The 20,899-nt window shown below is 52.1% G+C and overlaps 2 protein-coding genes and 1 non-coding gene across 5 annotated transcripts; all 3 read left to right on the forward strand.

The window, feature by feature from the left end:
- Nucleotides 1-4,680: 4,680 nt before the first annotated feature.
- TMEM222 (transmembrane protein 222) lies at nt 4,681-18,983 on the forward strand. 3 transcript variants are annotated; one of them, XM_030805144.1, is made up of 7 exons: nt 4,760-4,924; nt 13,266-13,350; nt 14,619-14,650; nt 14,995-15,163; nt 16,506-16,602; nt 16,698-16,828; nt 17,930-18,983. In XM_030805144.1, exons 1-7 carry the CDS (start codon nt 4,867-4,869, stop codon nt 18,015-18,017), a joined length of 660 nt encoding a protein of 219 aa, XP_030661004.1. In that variant the 5' UTR covers nt 4,760-4,866; the 3' UTR covers nt 18,018-18,983. The 3 variants fall into 3 exon arrangements, with proteins under 3 accessions (XP_003271720.2, XP_030661004.1, XP_030661005.1); XM_003271672.4 differs by lacking the exon at nt 14,995-15,163 and having other exon boundaries at nt 4,681-4,924; XM_030805145.1 differs by lacking the exons at nt 4,760-4,924; nt 14,995-15,163 and adding an exon at nt 4,966-5,031.
- LOC100582629 (actin, alpha skeletal muscle-like) lies at nt 4,935-9,076 on the forward strand. The gene has a single exon (XM_012498514.2). The coding sequence runs from the start codon at nt 7,745-7,747 to the stop codon at nt 8,336-8,338; it is 594 nt and encodes a 197-aa protein (XP_012353968.2). The 5' UTR covers nt 4,935-7,744; the 3' UTR covers nt 8,339-9,076.
- LOC115833082 lies at nt 7,761-7,867 on the forward strand. Its single transcript, XR_004028533.1, has one exon. It is a non-coding gene; the product is annotated as a U6 spliceosomal RNA (small nuclear RNA).
- Nucleotides 18,984-20,899: the final 1,916 nt, after the last annotated feature.

Here is a 20,899-nt window from a genome sequence, read left to right on the forward strand (position 1 = left end):
GAAACCCTGTCTCTACGAAAAATACAAAAATTTGTAGGCATGGTGGTGCACACCTATAGTCCCAGCTACTCAGGAGGCTGAGGCAGGAGAATCACTTAAACCTGGGAGGCAGAAGTTGCAGTGAGCCGAGATAGTGCCACTGCATTCCAGCCTGGGCGACAAAGCAAGACTCCATCTCAAAAAAAAAAAAGAAAAAGAAAAAATTAGCTGGGCCTGGTGGTGTGCACCTGTAATCCCAGCTACTAAGGAGGCTGAGGCAGGAGAATCACTTGAACCCGTGAGGCAGAAGTTGCAGTGACTCGAGATGGCCCCACTGCACTCCAGCCAGGGTGACAAAGGGAGGCTCCATTTCAAATAAAACAAAAAAATGGAAAAGGAAGTCGTTTTGTGAACTCTGATGTCTAAAGGACCAGTGGGTTTGCTCTGAAATAGTTTATTGCACTGAGTTGGTCCCCTTAATCTCCTTCCTACCATGGGACGGTTTGGAGTCATAATGGAGAGAGGCCCAGCTTCCAGGGGCCAGAGAGGGCAATGACGAAGCTGAGCAGAAGAGAGGATGCTGCCCTCCCACATGCTACATATACTGCAGCATGCCCCTGGCTCAGGCTCTTCCCCTGAATTGGGGTGATTCTTCCCCAGAGCCCTTAAGGAGACCATCTACAGTCAACAAATAACTCCAGTGACATTACCTGAGCACTTCCTCTCTGCCAGTTGCCTAGTTGGATACAGGGACCAATAGATCCAGTTAGTCCCCTTCTCAAGGAGTTCACACTCTCTTGGGAGCGACAGACATGTAAACAGCTAATGCTAATGCAAGTACACATGAATATTCAATAGGTGGAAACACAGCCTTCGTGCTCTGGGAGCAAAGAGGGAGCATTTGCCTGAAACCTTGAAAGTAGTGTAGAAGAGGAGAGGAAGGACGTCCCCGAGGAGGGAACGGTGTGAGCAGACACACAGGGTATGAAGTGCAGGACTCGTTCTGTGAAGGGCAAACAGGCCAGTGAGGCTAACTCCAGGCAAGTCCCAAAGGAGACTGTGAGAAATGAGGCTGGAAAGAAAATTTGAGGGTATCATGAAGGGCCTTGAATGCCAGGAGCAAGATATCCTGAGAGAGGAGATTTGTGAGTCCTGGGGACTTATACGTGGGGCCAATTGAGGGAGTGCTTTGACGCCCACCAAGAGAAGAAATGCCCCCAGCTCACCCTTCAAACAAGCAGCATCTTACCCTCAAAGGTTTCCCAGCTTGACAATTTCAGCTCTGGCATCCTTCCCTCCCCCAGCCAAACCCATAAGTGGATCCAGATGGTCATTCCTATTTTAGGTTGGGGTGTGTGCTGGGGGAGGGATGGCTCTGAAACCTGTCAATCCTGTCCCAAGCTCAGCCATAACAGGAGCTTCCTCCAGGACCCTGCTGTGATCCTGTGAGCCTGGAAGGAAATATTAGTCTTTGATGGAGATTTCCCATCTGTTTATGGGTGACAAGGAAGCAACAGCAGAGGAGTCCGGGGCACAGGCCAGAGAGACTCTTACAATTGGGTGAGAGAACCAAGGTGTATATGTGAGAAGGAGTGTTCTGCAGGGATGAATCCATTATTAAAAAAAAAAAAAAAAAAAAAAAAGGCCGGGCGCGGTGGCTCACGCCTGTAATCCCAGCACTTTGGGAGACCGAGGCAGGTGGATCACGAGGTCAAAAGATCGAGACCATCCTGGCCAAACATGGTGAAACCCCATCTCTACTAAAAATACAAAAATTAGCTGGGTGTGGTGGTGCACACCTGTAGTCCCAGCTACTCTGGGAGGCTGAGGCAGCAGAATCGCTTGAACCCAGGAGGCAAAGGTCGCAGTGAGCCAAGATCGTGCCACTGCACTCCAGCCTGGTGACAGAGTGAGACTCTGTCTCAAAAAAAAAAAAATCTTGTGGATGGGTTGTGGTGCGGCGCAAGCCTGGGAGACGGGCCCCAGAGGATCTGGCTTCTACCTCCAGGTACCTGGCCCTCCTCATACCACATTTCTGCAGCTGCCTAGGCCAAGGGTAGGATGATGTGGACCTTAGGAAAAGAGCCAGGGCTCTGTCGTCTGACCCTCCGCCTGAGCACTGTGCCGACCAACCCAAGCCCATTAGAAAGGCTTGGGACACCAAGAGGTAGCAGTTCCTGCGTTTAGACTGTAACCAGCATGTGATACCAAGCCTGTAAGTATTTGCCTTTCATTCGATTTAACAAATATTGATTAAACAAATACCATGTGCTAGGCACTATACTGGGCATTGGGTACACACACGTGAGCAAGACAAATAGAGTTTTCAGTCAAGTGGGGGAGGCAAATAGTACATAGCTACAAAGAAGCTATGAAGAAAAAGAACAGGAGATTAACAGGGGCTTTCTCATTTAGACTGGGAGGCCAGGGATGGGCTGAGAAAGTAATATTTGATCTGAGACTGGAAGAATGAAAGTTAGCCGCTTTAAGTGGGTAGGAGTCGTATTTCAGGCAGAGGGGAACAGTGTGTGCCAAGTCCCTGGAATATGAAGGAGTGCATGAGAGGAACTGAAAGAAGAGGCCAGGATGGCTGCAGTATAGTAAATAAGGAAGGGGCGTGGGTCCAGATGGTGCAGGGCTTTGTGAGCAATAGTAAGACATTTGTGTTTCATACGAAGTGCAATGGGAAGCCATTGAAGGTTGGCAGATTAAATGTGGTACGTGTATTAGTACTACCAAACTTGTGGCAGGCCCCGAGAGACTTACTTTTGTTGTTTATTCATCAATACCTACAATAAAGGTTAAAGGGTACCCAGCAACCCTGTGCTAGAATTATGGGTTGACAGTCATGGTAGAAAGATGTCTAAGGCACAGACCTTCCTCACAGCCTGTGGTCCAGAAGAGATGAGATAACTACAGTGATTGAATCAGGAAGTAATGTAATTTATTCTCAACAACTGTAAACTACACACCTAATCTATTCCAAACCCTGTGCTGGATGCTGGTTGTTGCCCTTCAAGGATCACACACTGCACAGGGGTCGAGGAGAGGTACAAATGTGCTCAAAGGATTTGGAGTGGGTTAGAAAATGATTCTAACCCACTGTAATCATTATCATGCCTGTGAATCTGTGAGGTCTTTATAAAACATCCATTTATTCAATCACCTGATAAATCAGTAAACATCTAGTGGGCATATGCTTTGCATCAGGAACTGTGCCGGCTACTGAAGTCAAGGACCTTAGAGTTCCATAGCAGAGACGGACATCCGCCACAAAAAAACATGAAAATATTAGGTGCTACAAACAGGACAGCAAGCTCTCCATAGATCAGCATTGAGGGAAGGTAATTCAGTGGAAGAAGGACCGTCCCCAGATGGGAAGCTCCTAACTTCCTGAGTGCATTTGTCCATACCTTCCTTTACCTGATTACTCTTTTTATTCTTTTTATTTTTCTTTAAGCCTGATTTTTAGTGGCAGCCTTCCTTCTGACTTTGGGCTGTCCCCCACTTCCCCTCCCCACCCCAGTAGACTTCATTTTCTTTGTCTTGACATCCTTTAAAAAGCCAAAAGGCTCCAACATTTGAGCCTGGCTTCTCTCTAAGTATGGTTGTGTGTGATCTCAAACAATTAACTTCCCTGAGCCCGTTTTCCCATTTGTACAATGAAGGGATTGGATCACATCTAAGGCTTATGATTTACTCCAGGAAGTATTCACACTCTTGCACACAGTGGTCTGCACGGCCTTCCTTTTTTTGCACCGCTGCACTCATACTCCCACTCCTGTGCCACATGGCAAACATCAAGACTTAATAATATCCTATCTTCCAGCAAGCCTTCCCTGTATATACAATAAAATACACACACACACACAAGTGCGCACACACAACTGTAGTCTTCCTTTATGCTACCACTACGTCGTGAGAGGGCCACAGAATGAAAAGGGCAAGGGAGGTATAAGACTTGGGTTTGGGCCGGGCGCGGTGGCTCACGCCTGTAATCCCAACACTTTGGGAGGCCAAGGCGGGTGGATCACAAGGTCAGAAGTTTGAGACCATCCTGGCCAACATGGTGAAACCCCACCTCTACTAAAAATACAAAAATTAGCCGGGCGTGGTGGCAGGCGCCTGTAATCCCAGCTACTTGGGAGGCTGAGGCAGGAGGATCGCCTGAACCTGGGAGGTGGAGGTTGCAGTGAGCCGAGATCGTGCCATTGCCCTCCGGCCTGGGCAACAAGAGAAAAAATTCCGCCTCAGAAAAAAAAAAAAAAAAAGACTTGGATTTGAATCGTGGTCTCTCACCTCACCTTTTGAGCCTCAGTTTCTCACTTGTAACAGGAGGGAATACCTAATTTGGATGTCTAATTAGTTTAGACATCCAAATTAGGTATTAGAATTGGAATTAGAAACAATTCATGTCAAGTGCTTGGCACCTAAGAAGTGCTCAATAAATAGCGACTGCACCACACTTCCTAGGGGCTCTCAGCGTACTGAATTAGAGTTCTTTGTAAGTCTCCCGCGCTAGACTGCGAACTGCCTGAGGGCATCCCTTCTGCAGCCGCGGGGCGTAAGCGGCAAATACTCGGGGCTGGCAGGCGCATAGGGAGTGGGGCGGGGCTGGCCGGGCCCAGAGGGACGCGGCTCGGATTCCCGGGGGAAGGCCAAGCGGGGCGGACCCCATCTCCGGGAAGTGACGCCATGGGGACGAGCGGCACCAGAGCCCGGGCCAGTCGGAGCGGGGCGCGCGCCGCATGGCGGAAGCGGAAGGGAGTTCTCTGCTCTTGTTGCCGCCGCCGCCGCCACCCCCGCCCAGGATGGCGGAAGTGGAGGCGCCGACGGCGGCCGAGACGGACATGAAGCAGTATCACGGCTCCGGCGGCGTCGCCATGGATGTGGAACGGAGTCGCTTCCCCTACTGCGTGGTGTGGACGCCCATCCCGGTGCTCACGTGAGTCTCTTCCGGCATCCGCCTGGGGACGAGGAGGGCCCAGGGAGAGCCGGCTTCCGCGCGGCGTCCCTCGGCGGGCCCGGGCTAGCCTCCGGCCCCGACGCGCAGTAAGCCTTTGCCTCGGGTCTGGCCAGCACGCCTCGCCCAGTCACCAGAACCCCGCTATCCATGCAGTGCCAGTTTGTGCACACGGTTGGGACACGCTCCCTGCTCTCAATACACCTGGTGTAGCCGGGGAGAGAGTTGTAGGCCAGCAGGAAAGGGCAAGTGGCTGGGAGGCTCGAGCTGTGAGTGTGTAGAAGAGGGAGTCCCTCATCGGATCTGAGGAGACATTTATATTAATTCACTGGTTTATTCTCTCATTGAGCAAATGCTTACTGGTCGCTTACCATATTCAAGACATCCTGCTGGGTCTGGGAGCAAGAGTGGGAGTTTGGTTGGGACCACACGAGATCCTGGGATGTCCACATTGGAAGGGCCCCCGGAGATCTGAGAGTCCAACCCTTTGTCTCACGTGCCATCTCAGTTGCAAAGCGGGTTTAGATCCCAGATTGTCTGCCTCCCAGACCAAAGTTCTTTCTGTAACATCAGCCTTTGTCAGGGGAGAAGCAGGTGCTCTGGTACTACTTGCCGCCTCTTGGGAGGAGCTCTCACATGGAGAGAGGTGGTTTGCCCTCCTGCTTCAGCCTTGACAGCTGATAAACGTAACCCCTCCTCACCGTGCTGGGCAGTTTGCCAAGCTCTTAAACACCCATTTTCTCAGAATTAAACATCCATCTTCTAAGGTAGGTTATCTTCTCAGATGGTGAAGCTGAGCTGCTTGTAGCATTAAGTGTCTTGATCAGGTTCGCACCCCAATAAGCAAAGGCATGAAGAGCTCAGTCTTCTGATCTAACTTGCTCTTTGGACTACATCTTATCCACTCTTATCTGATGGGATAGCTTGCTCCCCTATCAATAATAGCCAGTGGTGATGTGGAGAAGGGATCATTTGGGGCCTTAGGTGTTGCGGATTCTAAAAAGATCGTAGTTTTTGAATTATGTTAAAATACTTGAATTATTTTGTGTTTTCAAATACTTATGCATATAAGAGCATCCAAATCTGTTCTTTAAAAATAAAATATTGGGACAGGCGCGGGGGCTCATGCCTGTAATCCCAGCACTCTGGGAGGCAGAGTAGGGTGGATCAGGAGTTCGAGACCAACCTGGCCAACGTGGTGAAACCCGTCTCTACTAAAAATACAAAAATTAGCTGGGCATAGTGGCACGTGCCTATAATCCCAGCTACTCCGGAAGCTGAGGCAGGAGAATCGCCTGAACCCGGGAAGTGGAGTTTGCAGTGAGCTGAGATTGCACCACTGCACTCCAGCATGGGCAACACAGTGAAACTCTGTCTCAAAAGAAATAACGAAATAAAATCTTAGGAAAATGTGTACATTAATTCATTCAGTGTTCTTCTAACACATGTGCTAAGTGACCCCTATGTTTCCAGATAGTTCTAGGTGATGCGAATATACAGTGATGAATAAAAGAGTTATGGTCTTTACACTTTTGAGAGTTTAAGTCATAGTGGAAGGAGATAGACAGTAAACAAGTAAGCTAATAAAAGGGCACCTGATAGTGATTAGTGTTGTGAAGAAAATAAAATATTAGTGTGAAAATAACAGGGGCCGGGCGTGGTGGCTCACGCCTGTAATCCCAGCGCTTTGGGAGGCCCAGGCGGGTGAATCACCTGAGGTGAGGAGTTCAAGACCAGCCTGACTAACATGGAGAAACCCCATCTCTACTAAAAATACAAAATTAGCCAGGGTGGTGGCGCATGCCTGTAATCCCAGCTACTCAGGAGGCTGAGGCAGGAGAATCGCTTGAACCCGGGAGGTGGAGGTTGCGGTGAGCCAAGATCATGCCTTTGCACTCCAGCCTGGGCAACAAGAGCGAAACTCCGTTTCAAAAAAGAGAAAATAACAGGGAGGGATACTCAGGAAATGTATTGGTTTTCTTAAAACCTGTCTTGTGATCCTAAACTCTCTTTAGCCTTTCTTATTCTCAAAAACACCATTTGTGGCATGGTCCTCTGCAGGGAATGGTAGCAGCGTGAGGTGGAGGCACCACAATCCTTGGTCATCTGGGCCAAAAGCAGCTCATAGCCCATTTCTATTCAGATCTGTGTACAGGTGTTCATAAGACCAAGATGAATAAGACACTGTGTTCCTGTCAAAGGGCTCATATTCCCTTCTGTGTTAGTCCGTTCTTGCACTAATACTCGAGATAATAATTTGTAAAGAAAAGAGGTTTGACTCATGCTTCTGCAGGCTATACAGGAAGCATAGTGGCTTCTGCTTCTGGGGAGACCTCAGGAAGCTTCCAGTCATGGTATAAGGCAAAGGGGGAGCGAGGCATCTCACATGGCGGGATCAGGAGCAAGAGGGAGTGAAGGGGGGAGATGCTACACACTTTTAAACAACCAGATCTTGGGAAAACTCACTATCATGAGAACAGCACCAAAGGGATGGTGCTGAACCGTTTATGAGAAAACCAGCCTCGTGATGCCACCACCAGCCCCCACCTCCAATATGGGGACTACAGTTTGACTGGAGATTTGGTGGGGACAGATCCAAACCATGTCACCTTCGAAGGACTTACCTCCAGCAGGAGGGAGAGAAAGGTCAATTATGCATCGTAGTATTACTGTATAGTGATGATTGCAGAGCTAGGCATAGATGTAGCGCAAGGAACTGTCACCTGTCTTCGGAGGAGAGATCAGAGGAGGAAATGGAACCCAAAGATCTGTCTACCCCCTCAGAGATGTTGGTAATTCTGCATGAAAAACCAGTTTAGTGCTCGCCTCGGCAGCACATATACTAAAATTGGAACGATACAGAGAAGATCACCATGGCCCCTGCGCAAGGATGACATGCAGATTCGTGAAGCGTTCCATATATCTGTCTCCCTGGACTTCAAGCAGGAGATGGCCACTACCGCATCCTCCTCCCTGGAGAAGAGCTACCAGCTGCCCGATGGCCAGGTCATCACCATCGGCAACAAGCGGTTCCAGTGTCCGGAGGTGCTGTTCCAGCCTTCCTTCCTGGATGTGGAATCTTGCGGCATCCATGAGACCACGTTCAACTCCATCATGACATGTGACGTGGACATCCGCAAAGACCTGTACACCAACATGGGGCTGTCCAGCAGGACCACCATGTACCCGGGCGTCACCGACAGGATGCAGAAGGAGATTAACGCCCTGGGACCCAGCACCATGAAGATCAAGCTCATCCTGCCCCCAGAGTGCAAGTACTCTGTGTGGATCAGCGGCTCCATCCTGGCCTCACTGTCCACCTTCCAGCAGATGTGGATTAGCAAGCAGGAGCAGGACGAGTCAGGCCCCTCTGTTGTCCACCGCACATGCTTCTAAATGGACCACGAGCCGATGCGTAGCATTTGCTGCGTGGGTTAATTCAGAAGTATAAATTTGCCCCTGGCGAATGCATACACCTCATGCTAGCCTCACGATACTGGAATAAGCCTTTTAAAAGAAATTGTCCTTGAAGCTCGTATCTACTATCAGCACTGGGCTGTAGAACTTGTTGCTGATTTTGACCTTGTATTCAAGTTAACTGTTCCCCTTGGTATTTGTTTAATACCCTGTACATATCTTTGCTTTCAAGCCTTAGTACATGTGGCTTGGTCACTGCATGGCGAGGTAAGAATGTGCTTGTGGAAGGCAAGTCTGGCTTGGTGAGTCTGCATGGCCAGCAGCCTCCGATCTTTGCACAGTATTAATATGTCATGGCTGAGTGTTCTGGGATTTCTCTAGTGGCTGACAAGGGCTCCTGAACCAGTTGTTTCTGTCCTGCTGGTCTGTCAGGGTTGGAAAGTCCAAGCCGTAGGACCCAGTTTCCTTTCTTAGCTGATGTTTTCCTGCCAGCAGACCGTGGGCTGTTACTTGCCTTGAGTTGGAAGCAGTTTGCATTTACACCTGTAAATGTATTCATCCTTTTAATTTATGTAAGGTTTTTTTTTGTATGCAATTCTTGATTCTTTAAGGAGATGAGAACAGATTTTGGTTTTCTACTGTTATGTGAGAACATTAGGCCCCAGCAGCACGTCATTGTGTAAGGAAAAATAAAAGTGCTGCTGTAACCAAAAAAAAGGAAAAAAAAAGAAACCAGTTTAATAGCTGCTGCTACTAATAAAAACAGCTAAGATTAGATGCTTACTCTGTCGTAAACATTGTATGTTCACTCAATCCTTATGTCAACCTATGAAAGTAGATACTGTTGTCCCCGTTTTATAGATGAGGAAGTAAGGCTTAGAAGCCAGTGTGGCACTTTTTTGCTGAGTTAGCCTACTTCCCAGACTGAGCTCCAGGATGAGTGAGTCATTTATTCATTCATTGTATTTTTATAAAGCACCTATTATGTATTAGGTCCTGAATAGAAGGTAGTCCACAAAGCAGCTCTGGACCTGCCTTCCGGGAGCTTCCAGGCTGACAAACCACTCTGAGGGTTTCTTCTCTGGGGCTTCCAGCCTTTACTCTGATTTCCATCCGCTGCTGCCAGCACAGCTGTGGCGTGTGGAATCCTGGTTGGACGCAGACTTCCTCCCAAGCAGATGAAAGGAATGGGGGCAGAGATGGGGGTGGAGGGCAGTCCTGAGATCAGGATGAGCTACTTTCCCATAATCCTGAATGTCCATCCTGTGGCCTATGGATCTTCTGCAACTTACTCTATGTTAGTGCAGTCAGTCAGATAGTGCTTATGTGTGAATACGTCGAGATGACAACATTGAGCAGCTGCCAAGCGGAAGGCAGGGTCCTAGGCACTGTGGAAATGGATAAGTCTATCCATGTAATCCTCACAATAGCTCCTCATTAAGGTAATTTTTACTATCCACAGAGAGATGGGAATGAGTAACTTGCCCAGAACAAAGGCAAGCCTCAACCCAGATGATATCTGAGCATGACTTCACTCTTGGCGTTTGTTTGTTGTTTTTAATTTTTATTTATTTATTTATTTTGAGACAGAGTCTTGCTCTGTCACCCAGGCTGGAGTGCAGTGGCATGATCTCAGCTCACTGCATCCTCCGCCTCCAGGATTCAAGTGATTCTCGTGCCTCAGCCTCTCGAGTAGTGGGGATTACAGGCACATGCCACCATGCCCAGCTAATTTTTGTATTTTTAGTATAGACAGGGTTTCGCCATGTTTGCCAGGCTGGTCTCGAACTCCTGACCTCAAGTCATCTACCGGCCTCTGCCTCCCAAAGTGCTGGGATTACAGGTGTGAGCCACTGAGCCCAGCCTTGGCTCACTGCAGCCTCAATTTCCTGGGCCCGGCCTTGGCTCACCACAGCCTCAACTTCTTGGATCAAGCGATCCTCCAGCTAATTTTTAGATTTTTTTAGATACAGGGTCTCACTGTGTTGCCCAGGCTGGTCTCAAATTCCTGGGCTCAAGCAATCCAACTGCCTTGGCCTTCCAAAGTGCTATGATTACAGGCGTGAGCCACAGCACCCAGCCCCAGACTCCACTCTTAAATGCAGGATGTTCATTCATTATTTAGTCAACAAATATTTAGTGAGTTGCAGCTATATGCAGGCACTGCCGTAGTAACCAAGACAAAATCCTGTCTCTCTTGGAGCTTATGTTCTAGTGGAGAGACAGCATGTAAATAACCAAGATGATTTTGGATAGCAGTAGATATTATGAGGGAAGTAAAGCATTGTAGTGGGATCTGGGATTGGGTGGCTGTGCTGGAAGACGCCGTTCAGGCAAGACCTCCGAAGTTGACAGTGAGGCCGAGGCCTAATCAGTGAGGAGTCAGCTGTGCCATGCTCTTGGGGAAGACTGTTCCAGACAGAGGAGAGGGCAGCTACAGAGAAAGCATGGGGTGGGAGGATTCGGCGTGTTGGAGGCCACAAGCAGGCAGTGTAGCTGGAGAGGGCACTGAGATGAGGTTCAAGGGATAATTAGCACCACAGTGTTGGAAGAAGTTTGAAGTGTGTTGTAAGTGTAGTAGGAAGCCATTAATAGGTGTTGAACAGGGGAATGATGGAATCTGAATTCAATTCTCAAAAGACCACTCTGGCCCCACCATCCTCTCAAGCGCTCAAGCTATAGATCTGGAAGACCCCCATCCTGTCAGTCGTAAACTCTCCAGTCTTCATTTGAAAGATCTTTTGAATCCACGTGCTTCTCACCACCCTGCCCCTGATCCTGTAGTCAGGACCTCCGTCATCTCTTGCCAGTGGTACAGCAGTAGCCCCTGAGCTGGCCTCTCCCCCTTTCATTCTTCCAGGTACACACACCACTTTCTTGCCCTGCAGTGTTGTTTTCTGCCTGTTGATGTTGTGTCCTTTCACAGGTCAAGGTTAAAAGTCACCTCCTCCATGAAGCCTTTACTGACTCCACCCCAGCCCCCGTAACTGCTTTTTTAAACTGCATCTCTGGAGGCTTGGCCTCCACCCCTAGCCAGGTGCTTTGTGCTCGTGCCCAGGCAGCATTGAGGCCAGGACCCTGCCACCGGCCCTGTGAGTTCTCCTTAAACTGGATCAGTCTCTCCAGCACCCAGGTCCCGTAGGGCCATGGTTCTCAGAACGCAGACAGGTCTGGGGTTCCTGTGTGTGACATACTGGGGTGCATCTGAGATTTGTTGTTGTTTTTTAATGCCCATGGTTTTTTAAAAAAGGAACTTTTATTTCGTGGCATACACCATGCTTCTGTTCCAATTTCTACCCTTGCACATTCTGTTTCTTCATTATTTCCTCAGGGAAGCCTTTCCTGAATTCCCCCACCCACATTGGTGTCATGTCCACCCACCTTTTTTTTTTTTTTTAACTTTCTTATTGAGGTATAACTTATGTACCAAACGGTGCATAAATCTCAAGTATACAGCGGGAAGAATTTTTGCATATCACACACTCATGTAACCGCCACCCAGGCAGGGGCTAGAAAGCAATGCTAAGACCCAGAGGACCCCCCTGTGCCCTCCCAGTCAGTTCTACCACAGATTCCACCCCGCTGTGGACCTCTAGCCATAGATCCGTTTTGCCTTTTCTTGGACTTCATGTAAACAGAGTGCTATGTTACGTACTCTGTGTAAGATTTCCTTCATTCACCCTTATGTCTGTGAAAGCCTATGTTGTGTGTAGCAGAAGTTACACTCTTTTTCATTGTTATGGACTATTTATTTCAATGTATAACTATACCACACTTATTCATCGTACCATTGTTGAACATTTGGATTCTTTCTAGTTGTTTTTATCAATTTTATTGAATTATAGTTTACATACAATGAAATGCACACATTTTAAGAGTACAGTTCAATGAGTTTTGGCAAATGTTATTTCCCAGGGATGAGGGCGAAAAAGTTTCCAAAAGTGAAACTGCTGAGGCATATAGTATAGTGCCAAACTGTTTTCCAGAATGGTAGAAACAGGCCAGGTGCGGTGGCTCACGCCTATGATTCCAGCACTTTGGGAGGCCGAGGCAGGCAGATGACTTGAGGTCAGGAGTTCGAGACCAGCCTGGCCAACATGATGAAACCTCGTGTCTGCTAAAAATACACAAATTAGCCAAGCATGGTGGTGCGCTCCTGTAGTCCCAGCTACTCGGGAGGCTGAGGCAGGAGAATCGCTTGAACCCAGGAGGCAGAGGTTGCAGTGAGCTGAGATTGTGCCACTGCACTTCAGCCAGGGCAAGAGAGCGAGACTCCATCTCAAAAACAAAATGGTAGGCCGGGCGCAGTGGCTTATGCCTGTAATCCCAGCACTTTGGGAGGCCAAGGCACGTGGATCACGAGGTCAAGAGATCGAGACCATCCTGGCCAACATGGTGAAACCCCATCTCTACCAAAAATACAAAAATTACCCAGGCGTGGTGGCGCGTGCCTGTAGTCCCAGCTACTCAGGAGGCTAAGGCAGGAAAATCGCTTGAACTCGGGAGGCGGAGGTTGCAGTGAGCCAAGACTGTGCCACTGCACTCCAGCCTGGGCGACAGCGTGAGACTCCATTTGAAAAAAAAAAAAAAATAGAATGGTAGAAACAGTTTATCCCTCCCAGAGCAGTGAATGAGAGCTCTGGTTGTCCCTTGCCCTCACCTGCGTCGGTGTTGCTGTCGTTCGAGTTGCAGCCATCCTGGCGGGATGCCGAGGTATCCCATTGGGCTGCCGGTTTGCAGTTGCGCTTGTCTGTGCTTCCCCAGCCTTCTGGACCACCCTAATGGCCACTCGTCAACCAAATGTAATATTCACATGCTTCTGCACTGTATGAAGGGGCCCCAGCGTCCGTCTAACTGGCTGAAAGATCCCCTAAACTCTGTCCCTTCCCCGTCCTTTTCCTCACAGGTGGTTTTTCCCCATCATCGGCCACATGGGCATCTGCACATCCACAGGAGTCATTCGGGACTTCGCGGGCCCCTACTTTGTCTCGGTGAGTCCCCGTTCTGCCCACCCCGGGGGGTTCCAAGGTTTAAGTGGAAGGCTATCCTGTCTTGCCTGCAGGCAGGCTTCGTCTCCCCAGACCCAGGAGAACGCAGATAACCCGCAGTCCTGGCCCTCTGCCCCTCACCAGTGTTTGACCCCTTTCCCCCTTCTCTTGCCTCCAGGACAGGCCGGGAGGGCAGTGTGGCCAGAAGGATTCTTAAGTAACTGACCCAGCCCTTTGCCCCCACCCCTGGGGTACCGAGACATGGGTAGGGATTAGAGGCAAGAGTGGAGAGTCAGACCATCCAGGAACCACATCTCTGGACCTTCAGAAGGTGGGAGTCAAGGTCGGGGGACAGGGGAGGCTGATGCGGTTCCTTGGGTGTGGCCATGGAGAAGAGGGGGTGGGGCTTTAGAATGAACCAGCTGTGTTCTCAGGTCTGTTCCCTGGGGATGTGACCAAGCCTGGTCCAGTGGGCTAGCAGCAGAGGAGCTGCATCATCCTGTCTCCAGGTGTCAGAGGCTGGACTGAAGGGGTGTGGTGGCACCAACCTCTTTATATTAATAGTTGTCATGATCATCTTAACACGACAAAGGTCACTTTGTACTTAAAAATACTTTCACATCCATTACTTTATTATATATTTTTATGGTGATTAATCATTGACCAGGTCTGTCAGCAGGGTCTCCCTGATCTGAACCCAGAGTCTGTCTCTGTGTAACTGCTGTACCCCAGTCTAATGTGATGAGTCTAGGACTTCACTGCAGTGTCTCCCTCACAGGAAGTCCCTCTAGGCCCAGCGCCCCCGCCCTGCTATGAATGCAGTCAGACTACTGGCCTGGAGATGGTCTCCATGTGGGTCTCCACCTCCCAAACAGTGGGCCACCACTGTTGAGTCAGGAGGCCAGACCATGATGGAACCCTCCTGCCGGTCCTCAGAGAAGACTGACCAGAGAACTTGGAGAAAATGAGGCCCAGAGAGGGCAAGAGAATTCCTGGGTGCCACACCAAGGGACAGTGGCAGCTGGAGCCCCAGGTCTTTGGTCTCTGACGCAGTGCTCTGTGCACTTGTGTCACACTGCCTTCTTCCTGCAGAACAGCCGCTAGCTCTTTAGATGCCATGCCAGCCCCGGGGCAGGGCCCAGGCCCCACTTCTGGCCCCCCCACCCCCGACATACCCTCTTCTAAGTCACCGCACTTCTGCCACCTACCCAGGTTTGTCATCTGGCCCAAATGTAAGTTCCTCACTGACCTCTGCTTTTGTCCCTCAACAGGAGGACAATATGGCCTTTGGAAAGCCTGCCAAGTAAGTGATGAAAACCCATGTGACTGGCTCTAGAGGCAGGTTGCTCCTGCCCGGGCGGGCCAGGCCTTCTGGGGCACAGCAGGGGCCAGCACCCTGAGAATAGAGTATTTGGGGTTGGGGGAGAGGTCAGCCATGGTCCACCAGAGCATGGCAGCCCCGTACAGAGTGCCTACCGCACCAGCCCCTGGCTAGGGCCTTTACCTGCAGACCATTTGGGCCTTGCCACAGCTCTTAAGGTTTGTATTTTCAACTCCATGGCAAGGGTGAGGAAAGGGAAGGGACTTGGTCAAGGTCACACAGGAAGTGGCAGAGCTGGGACCCACACCCAGATCTGTCTCCTCTAGATTCACCCTCCTGCCCTTTGGGAACAAAGGAGCCATGGAAGGTAGAAGAGAGGCATTGTTTGGAGCTCTGCTGCAAAGTTCTTGTTGGAGAGAATAGAAACCGTTCAGCCTTCTGGGAGCTATTGCTGGTTTGGTTTGGGACGTTTGGTCTTCATCTTTGCAGTCTCAGGTGCCCACCTCAGCTGTGGGCCTGGTGACAGTGCCTCAGTCATCAGTGTCCTCAGGTGACCTGTTGCCCAAGGCTGCCCTGGGAGGAGGGCCTGGGCCGAGGAGGAGTTGGTGTCCCACACAGCCGAGATGGCCTGGAGCAGGGCTTCCTGCTGCCTGCTCTGGCTTCCTCCGGCAGGCGGCAGTGTAGTCCAGGAGTCTCTGGGCCACCAGGTATTGGCTGCCAGACTGCTCTTCAAGGACAATTTTAAGGGCATCATTTTCCAAGCAGTAGCCCCTAAGCGGCCCCAGTCCAGGCCGTGGTCTCTAGACTCCTCCCCCAAGCCATTCCCCTACACAACAGCCAGGGGGCGCCCTGACCTCCCAGCTGTCCTTGGCCTGAGACCCACCGGGCACTCCGGTGCTTGGAACAGCAATTCTCACCCACCTTGAGGTTTATGGGTTTTAGCACCATCAGCTTCCCTGCCACTCACCCTGGCAAGCTGCATGGGAGACTAGGGGAGAGTGCTTGCTGCTGGGTAAACTGCCCGCATGATGTGGCCTCACCTGCATCTCCAGCCTTAGCTGCCAGCATTCCATCACCGTGTTTCTCCTTCCGCATCCTCCGGGAGGGCTCAGTCACTTCAGTTATGGGTCACGCTGCACGGTTTTATGCCTGTCACTTAGCTTAAGCTGTTGCCACAGCCTGGAATGCCCACCTCTTCTTTCTATGCCTGCCTAAGCCTCTTCCTTCAGACTGGACCCAGGGTCACCTCCAGGAAGCCTCCTCACACCCCATCTTAGTCCGTTCTGGCTGCCATAACAAAATCTCTTTAATTGGGTGTCTTAGAAACAACAGAAATGTATTTCTCACAGTTCTGAAGACTGGACAGTCCTGGGTGCAGGTGCTGGTAGAGTCAGTGTCTGGTGAGGGCCTGAGGTGCCTTTCCACTGTTCCCCACGTGGTGGAGGGGTGAGGGGTCTCCCTCAGGGCTCTTTTATAAGGACACGGATCCCATTCATGAGAGCTAATCACCCCATGGCCTAATCACCTCCCAAAGGCCCCACCTCCTCATACCATCACCTTGGGGGTTAAGATTTCAACATATGAACTTGGTGGGGACACAGACTTTCAGAGCATAGCACCCCCAATTTCGTTCCATATCCCCCCAGGATCCCCCATGGCACCGGCCACCTCACCCTGTGTCACAGTTGACTGCCACGGAACACTTGCCCCAGATCTGGCTTACTGTACACCTCAGCACCCAGCTCAGGCCCGGGCACAGGGCAGGGCTCAGAGGACGTGCGTAGAGCTGAGGGCACAAAGGAGCCAAGCAAGTGTCCAGAGCCCTTCTCTCCCCCAGGTACTGGAAGTTGGACCCTGCTCAGGTCTATGCTAGCGGGCCCAACGCATGGGACACGGCTGTGCACGACGCCTCTGAGGAGTACAAGCACCGCATGGTAGGTGGGCCAGGGCGGCACCAGCACTCCCCAGGTGGGGACCAGGGGGAGGCTGCCCTGCGGCCCAACCTGACCAGCCCTTCTGGTGCCTCCAGCACAATCTCTGCTGTGACAACTGCCACTCGCACGTGGCATTGGCCCTGAATCTGATGCGTTACAACAACAGCACCAACTGGAATATGGTGACGCTCTGCTTCTTCTGCCTGCTCTATGGGAAGTACGTCAGGTGAGCTGCCCTCCTGCCCGCCCACCCACACACTGTCCAGAGGCTGCTGTCCCAAGGATCCTAGAAAGACCATTCCTAGCGTCCTTCAGTCAGCCGGGACAGTTGGAACAGATGCCAGTTGGAGCCATGGTGGTTCTAGAGTGACGAGCTGAGGGCCTGATGGAGAGGGAGGTGGCTGTGCTGAAGTCCAGCTCCACCCGGGCCCCAAATGCAGCTCTGGCACTTGCCTGCTGTGAGACCATGGGCAACTGCCTTGCTCTCTCTGAGCCACAGCTGTCCTTGGTGAAATGCAGACAATGATTCTGGCTCCTCAGGGAGGCTTCTACAGATTCCTGTGCTCCGGTAAAGTGAGCAGATAGATCCTCTCATAATGCCTGCCCCACAGGTCCCTTCCTAGGCAGAGAGATTGAGTGAGTCGCCCGTGGTCCCCACAGCATGGCCACAGCAGAGCCCAGACTCGTGAGCCAGCATAGGCTAGTGCTGATCTGGCCGCCTCTCCAAGCTTTCCTCTTAGCCACGTTCATCATTAAGAGCTTCTGAAAAGAAGACTTTCAGGGATATTTTTAAGTACTGCATGGCTTTTAGAAGTCCCTTGAGAATAACTGTGGTCACACAGAGGTTGAACCCAGACCCCCGGCTCCCAGCTGCTGGCTCCAGCCCCAAAACTGCTGACCCTCGCCAGCCCCAGAGCTCCCAGCAGTCCCCATTAGGAAGTCCATAGGCAGAGGGCACACGTGGCTTCCATACCCAAACTGCAACTCCTGGTCCTCTTACTGGAGACCCCAGAGGTGGGTGGCTATAGATGAAGCCAGTGAGGCCTAGCAATGGGGAGCACGTCTCCTGTTCCCAGCCAGCGAGGTGTCAGTAAATCACCAGGAGCACGGAGCAGTCCCTGCCCGGGACCATACCTGGTGATCCCCCATAGTGGGCAACCAGGCCCAGACTGCTTCCTTGATTGGCCAAGTTTGGGGTGAGGGGGTGGTTGTAGGGTTTTCCTTAGGGATGGCAGCCCTATCGGGGACTGTGGGTGCACAGGGCTGCGGGCTGCATGCCTGCTCACCAGGCCCTGCCCACCTATGCTTGCTCCTTTCTCTCTGTCAGTGTTGGGGCCTTCGTGAAGACCTGGCTGCCCTTCATCCTTCTCCTGGGCATCATCCTCACCGTCAGCCTGGTCTTTAACCTCCGGTGATGGCTGCTCGGTGGCCCCACACCCACCAGGGTCCCGAGGAAACAGCCGCCATCCCTTTTGGTTCCAGATTTTTTTCCCCTCACCCCAAAAGGCAGGGTTGGGCGTGTTGTTGTGGCCCGGGGGTCGGGGCTGGCTGGATGGAAGGGCTGAGGACCAGCATGAGGTGGGGGTTTGTTGTCTCTCTGCCTCTCAGAAGCACCCCGTCCCCTCCTCCCCAGGCCTGTGACTCCGGCCCCGGAAGCCCCTTTGCTCTTGTGTTGAAAGGCTTTGGCTTCCCTCTGTAGAGCTGCTCCTGCCACTGCCTGCTGGGGTCCTGCCTCAGCCCAGTGCCCAGTGCGGAGAGAGGAGGACATTTGGGCTCACCTGTCAAGATGACCCTGGGACCAGAGCTGGATTGGGAGCCTGTCTTTCTGCATTAGCTGTGGTCCCAGCATGGGGTGGGGTACACTTACGTGTCTCTATAAGCCAAGCTGCTTCAGGACCTTCACCACTGGCCTCTAGAATGGTCCAGAGGGGCTGGCTGGGTCCCTTTGTCAGACTTCTGCCGGCAGCTGCCCTGGGGGACATGTGTGCCCATCTGGCGTCCTCCAGCCCGTGCAGTCCACTCTTCATTGTCTCACGGCCTTCCAGTGCCTCCCAGCATTGGACCCATCTCCCCCTGCCGTTTGAGGCCAGAGAGGTGAGTGGACCTGACAAGTGCCAGAGTAACCGTGTAGACAGAGCAGTGTAGACAGCACTCAGCCCCAGCCCCAGGTGTGGACCTCACACTGGTGATGGCTCCCCTGGGTGGCCTGCCAGCACAGCCAGTGCCATCGGGGAGCTGAAGGGGCTGTCCCCCACCTAACTCCAGCTCCCCCTTTCTTCATGTTGTCAGCAAGGCCTTGTGCTGCCCGCCTCGCGCCCCCTGCTCTGTGGATTCCTTTGGGAAGGGCTCCCTGGGCAGGACAATAAAGAGTTTTGATTCCAGTTGGTGCCCTGTCGTTGTTTTCTCCCTCTCTGGGGCCCCCTTGCCCCTTAGCTCATAGCGTCTTGGTATTCTTGGGACCCTCTTACCCTTGACAAGGGTCTGGTTGCCAGCGCCATGGTTGAGTCTGTGTCCAGTGCCTGGAGCCATCAGCATCCCTCAGGTGTATCCCACCCCTGCAGTCTGGGAATTCCCTGCCATTCTGCATTCCCCATTCCAAAGCTTTCCTCTTGAGGCAGGTGAGCACTGAAATCCCTTCCATCGTCCCTGTTGGGAAGGACTTGGGGTTAGGGCTGAGTAGGGCCTCCACTGCTGTCCCCACCGCCCCCCGGGGTGCAGAGTTGGGGATGAGCCAAGAGCACTGCCAGCCTCTGGCCCCTGTATCCATCCAGCCTTCACCTGCCTCCGATCCTTTGCTCTCCACCATCCCTCTCATGGCAGCCCTGCCTAACTAAGGCCCAGCTTAAAAGCTGCTTCCTCCCTGAAGCCTTTCCCAACCCTGCCCATGCATCACTTCAGTTGAACTAGCCAAGGATTTGGTCTCGAAGGTGGCCTTGAGGACATGCTGTAGCAGCTGGCCATGGGGTCCCTGGTCAGGCATCTGCCAGCTCACCCCAGACCCTGCAGTGCTGTGGTCTGCAAGCCTGGGACTTCTGCAGGGCAAGGCAGAGGTACCCTCTCCCTACTTCAGAGCAGTTCCATTTACTTTTCTTTTTTTTCTTTTTCATTTATTTTTTTTTTTAATTTTTTTATTTTTTGGAGACAGAATCTCACTCTGTTGCCCAAGCTGGAGTGCAATGGCACGATCTCAGCTCACTATAACGCCTGCCTCCTGAGTTCAAGTAAATCTCGTGCCTCAGCCTCCCAAATAGCTGGGATTACAGGTGCCCGCCACCACGCTGGGCTAATATTTGTATTTTTAGGAGAGATGGGGTTTTACCATGTTGGCCAGGCTGATCTCAAACTCCTCAGGTGACCCACCCGCCTCAGCCTCCCAAAGTGCTGGGATTACAGGCATAAGCCATTATGCCTGGCCCCAGCAATTCCATTTTCAAAAACCTGTTTTGCAAATTGGGTCCATCCGAGAGTTGGTTGAGGGGGACAAATTCAATACCGAAGACAGGCCGGTTACGGTGGCTCACGCCTGTAATCCCAGCACTTTGGGAGGCTGAGGCAGGCGGATCACGAGGTCAGGAGATCGAGACCATCCTGGCTAACATGGTGAAACCCTGTCTCTACTAAAATTAGCCGGGCGTGGTGGTGTGCGCCTGTAGTCCCAGCTACTTCGGAGGCTGAGGCAGGAGAATGGCGTGAACCCGGGAGGCGAAGCTTGCAGTGAGCTGAGATCGCACCACTGCACTCCAGCCTGGGTAACAGAGCAAGCCTCCGTCTCAAAAAACAAACAAACAAAAAACAAACATGCCTGGCCGCCCCTTCTGGGAAGTGAGGAGCGCCTCTGCCCGGCTGCCTCTTCTGGGATGTGAGGAGCGCCTCTGCCCGGCCGCCCCATCTGGGAGGAAGTGAGGAGCATCTCTGCCCGGCTGCCCCGTCTGGGAAGTGAGGAGCATCTCTGCCTGGCTGCCCCATCTGGGAGGAAGTGAGGAGCGTCTCTGCCCGGCCGCCCGTCTGGGAAGTGAGGAGCACCTCTGCCTGGTCGCCCGTCTGGGAAGTGAGGAGCGCCTCTGCCTGGCTGCCCCATCTGGGAAGTGAGGAGCGCCTCTGCCCGGCCGCCCCATCTGGGAGGAAGTGAGGAGCGTCTCTGCCCGGCCGCCCCATCTGGGAAGTGAGGAGCACCTCTGCCTGGCCGCCCCATCTGGGATGTGGGGAGCGCCTCTGCCCGGCCGCCCCGTCTGGGAGGTCTACCACAGAGGCCAGAAGCAATGTGGGGGCTGGACGTGGTAGCTCACGCCTGTAGTCC

This window comes from Nomascus leucogenys, chromosome 24 (assembly GCF_006542625.1).
Source record: "Nomascus leucogenys isolate Asia chromosome 24, Asia_NLE_v1, whole genome shotgun sequence".
Lineage (NCBI taxonomy): Eukaryota > Metazoa > Chordata > Mammalia > Primates > Hylobatidae > Nomascus > Nomascus leucogenys.

Excerpts from the sequence above, each read along its gene's own strand:
- LOC100582629 (XM_012498514.2), top strand. The coding sequence starts at position 7,745 with ATGAAAAACCAGTTTAGTGCTCGCCTCGGCAGCACATATACTAAAATT.
- TMEM222 (XM_030805144.1), top strand. The coding sequence starts at position 4,867 with ATGTGGAACGGAGTCGCTTCCCCTACTGCGTGGTGTGGACGCCCATCC. Across the intron at positions 13,351-14,618 it reads CGGGCCCCTACTTTGTCTCG|GAGGACAATATGGCCTTTGG; the intron begins GTGAGTCCCCGT and ends GTCCCTCAACAG. Across the intron at positions 16,603-16,697 it reads AGGAGTACAAGCACCGCATG|CACAATCTCTGCTGTGACAA; the intron begins GTAGGTGGGCCA and ends TGGTGCCTCCAG.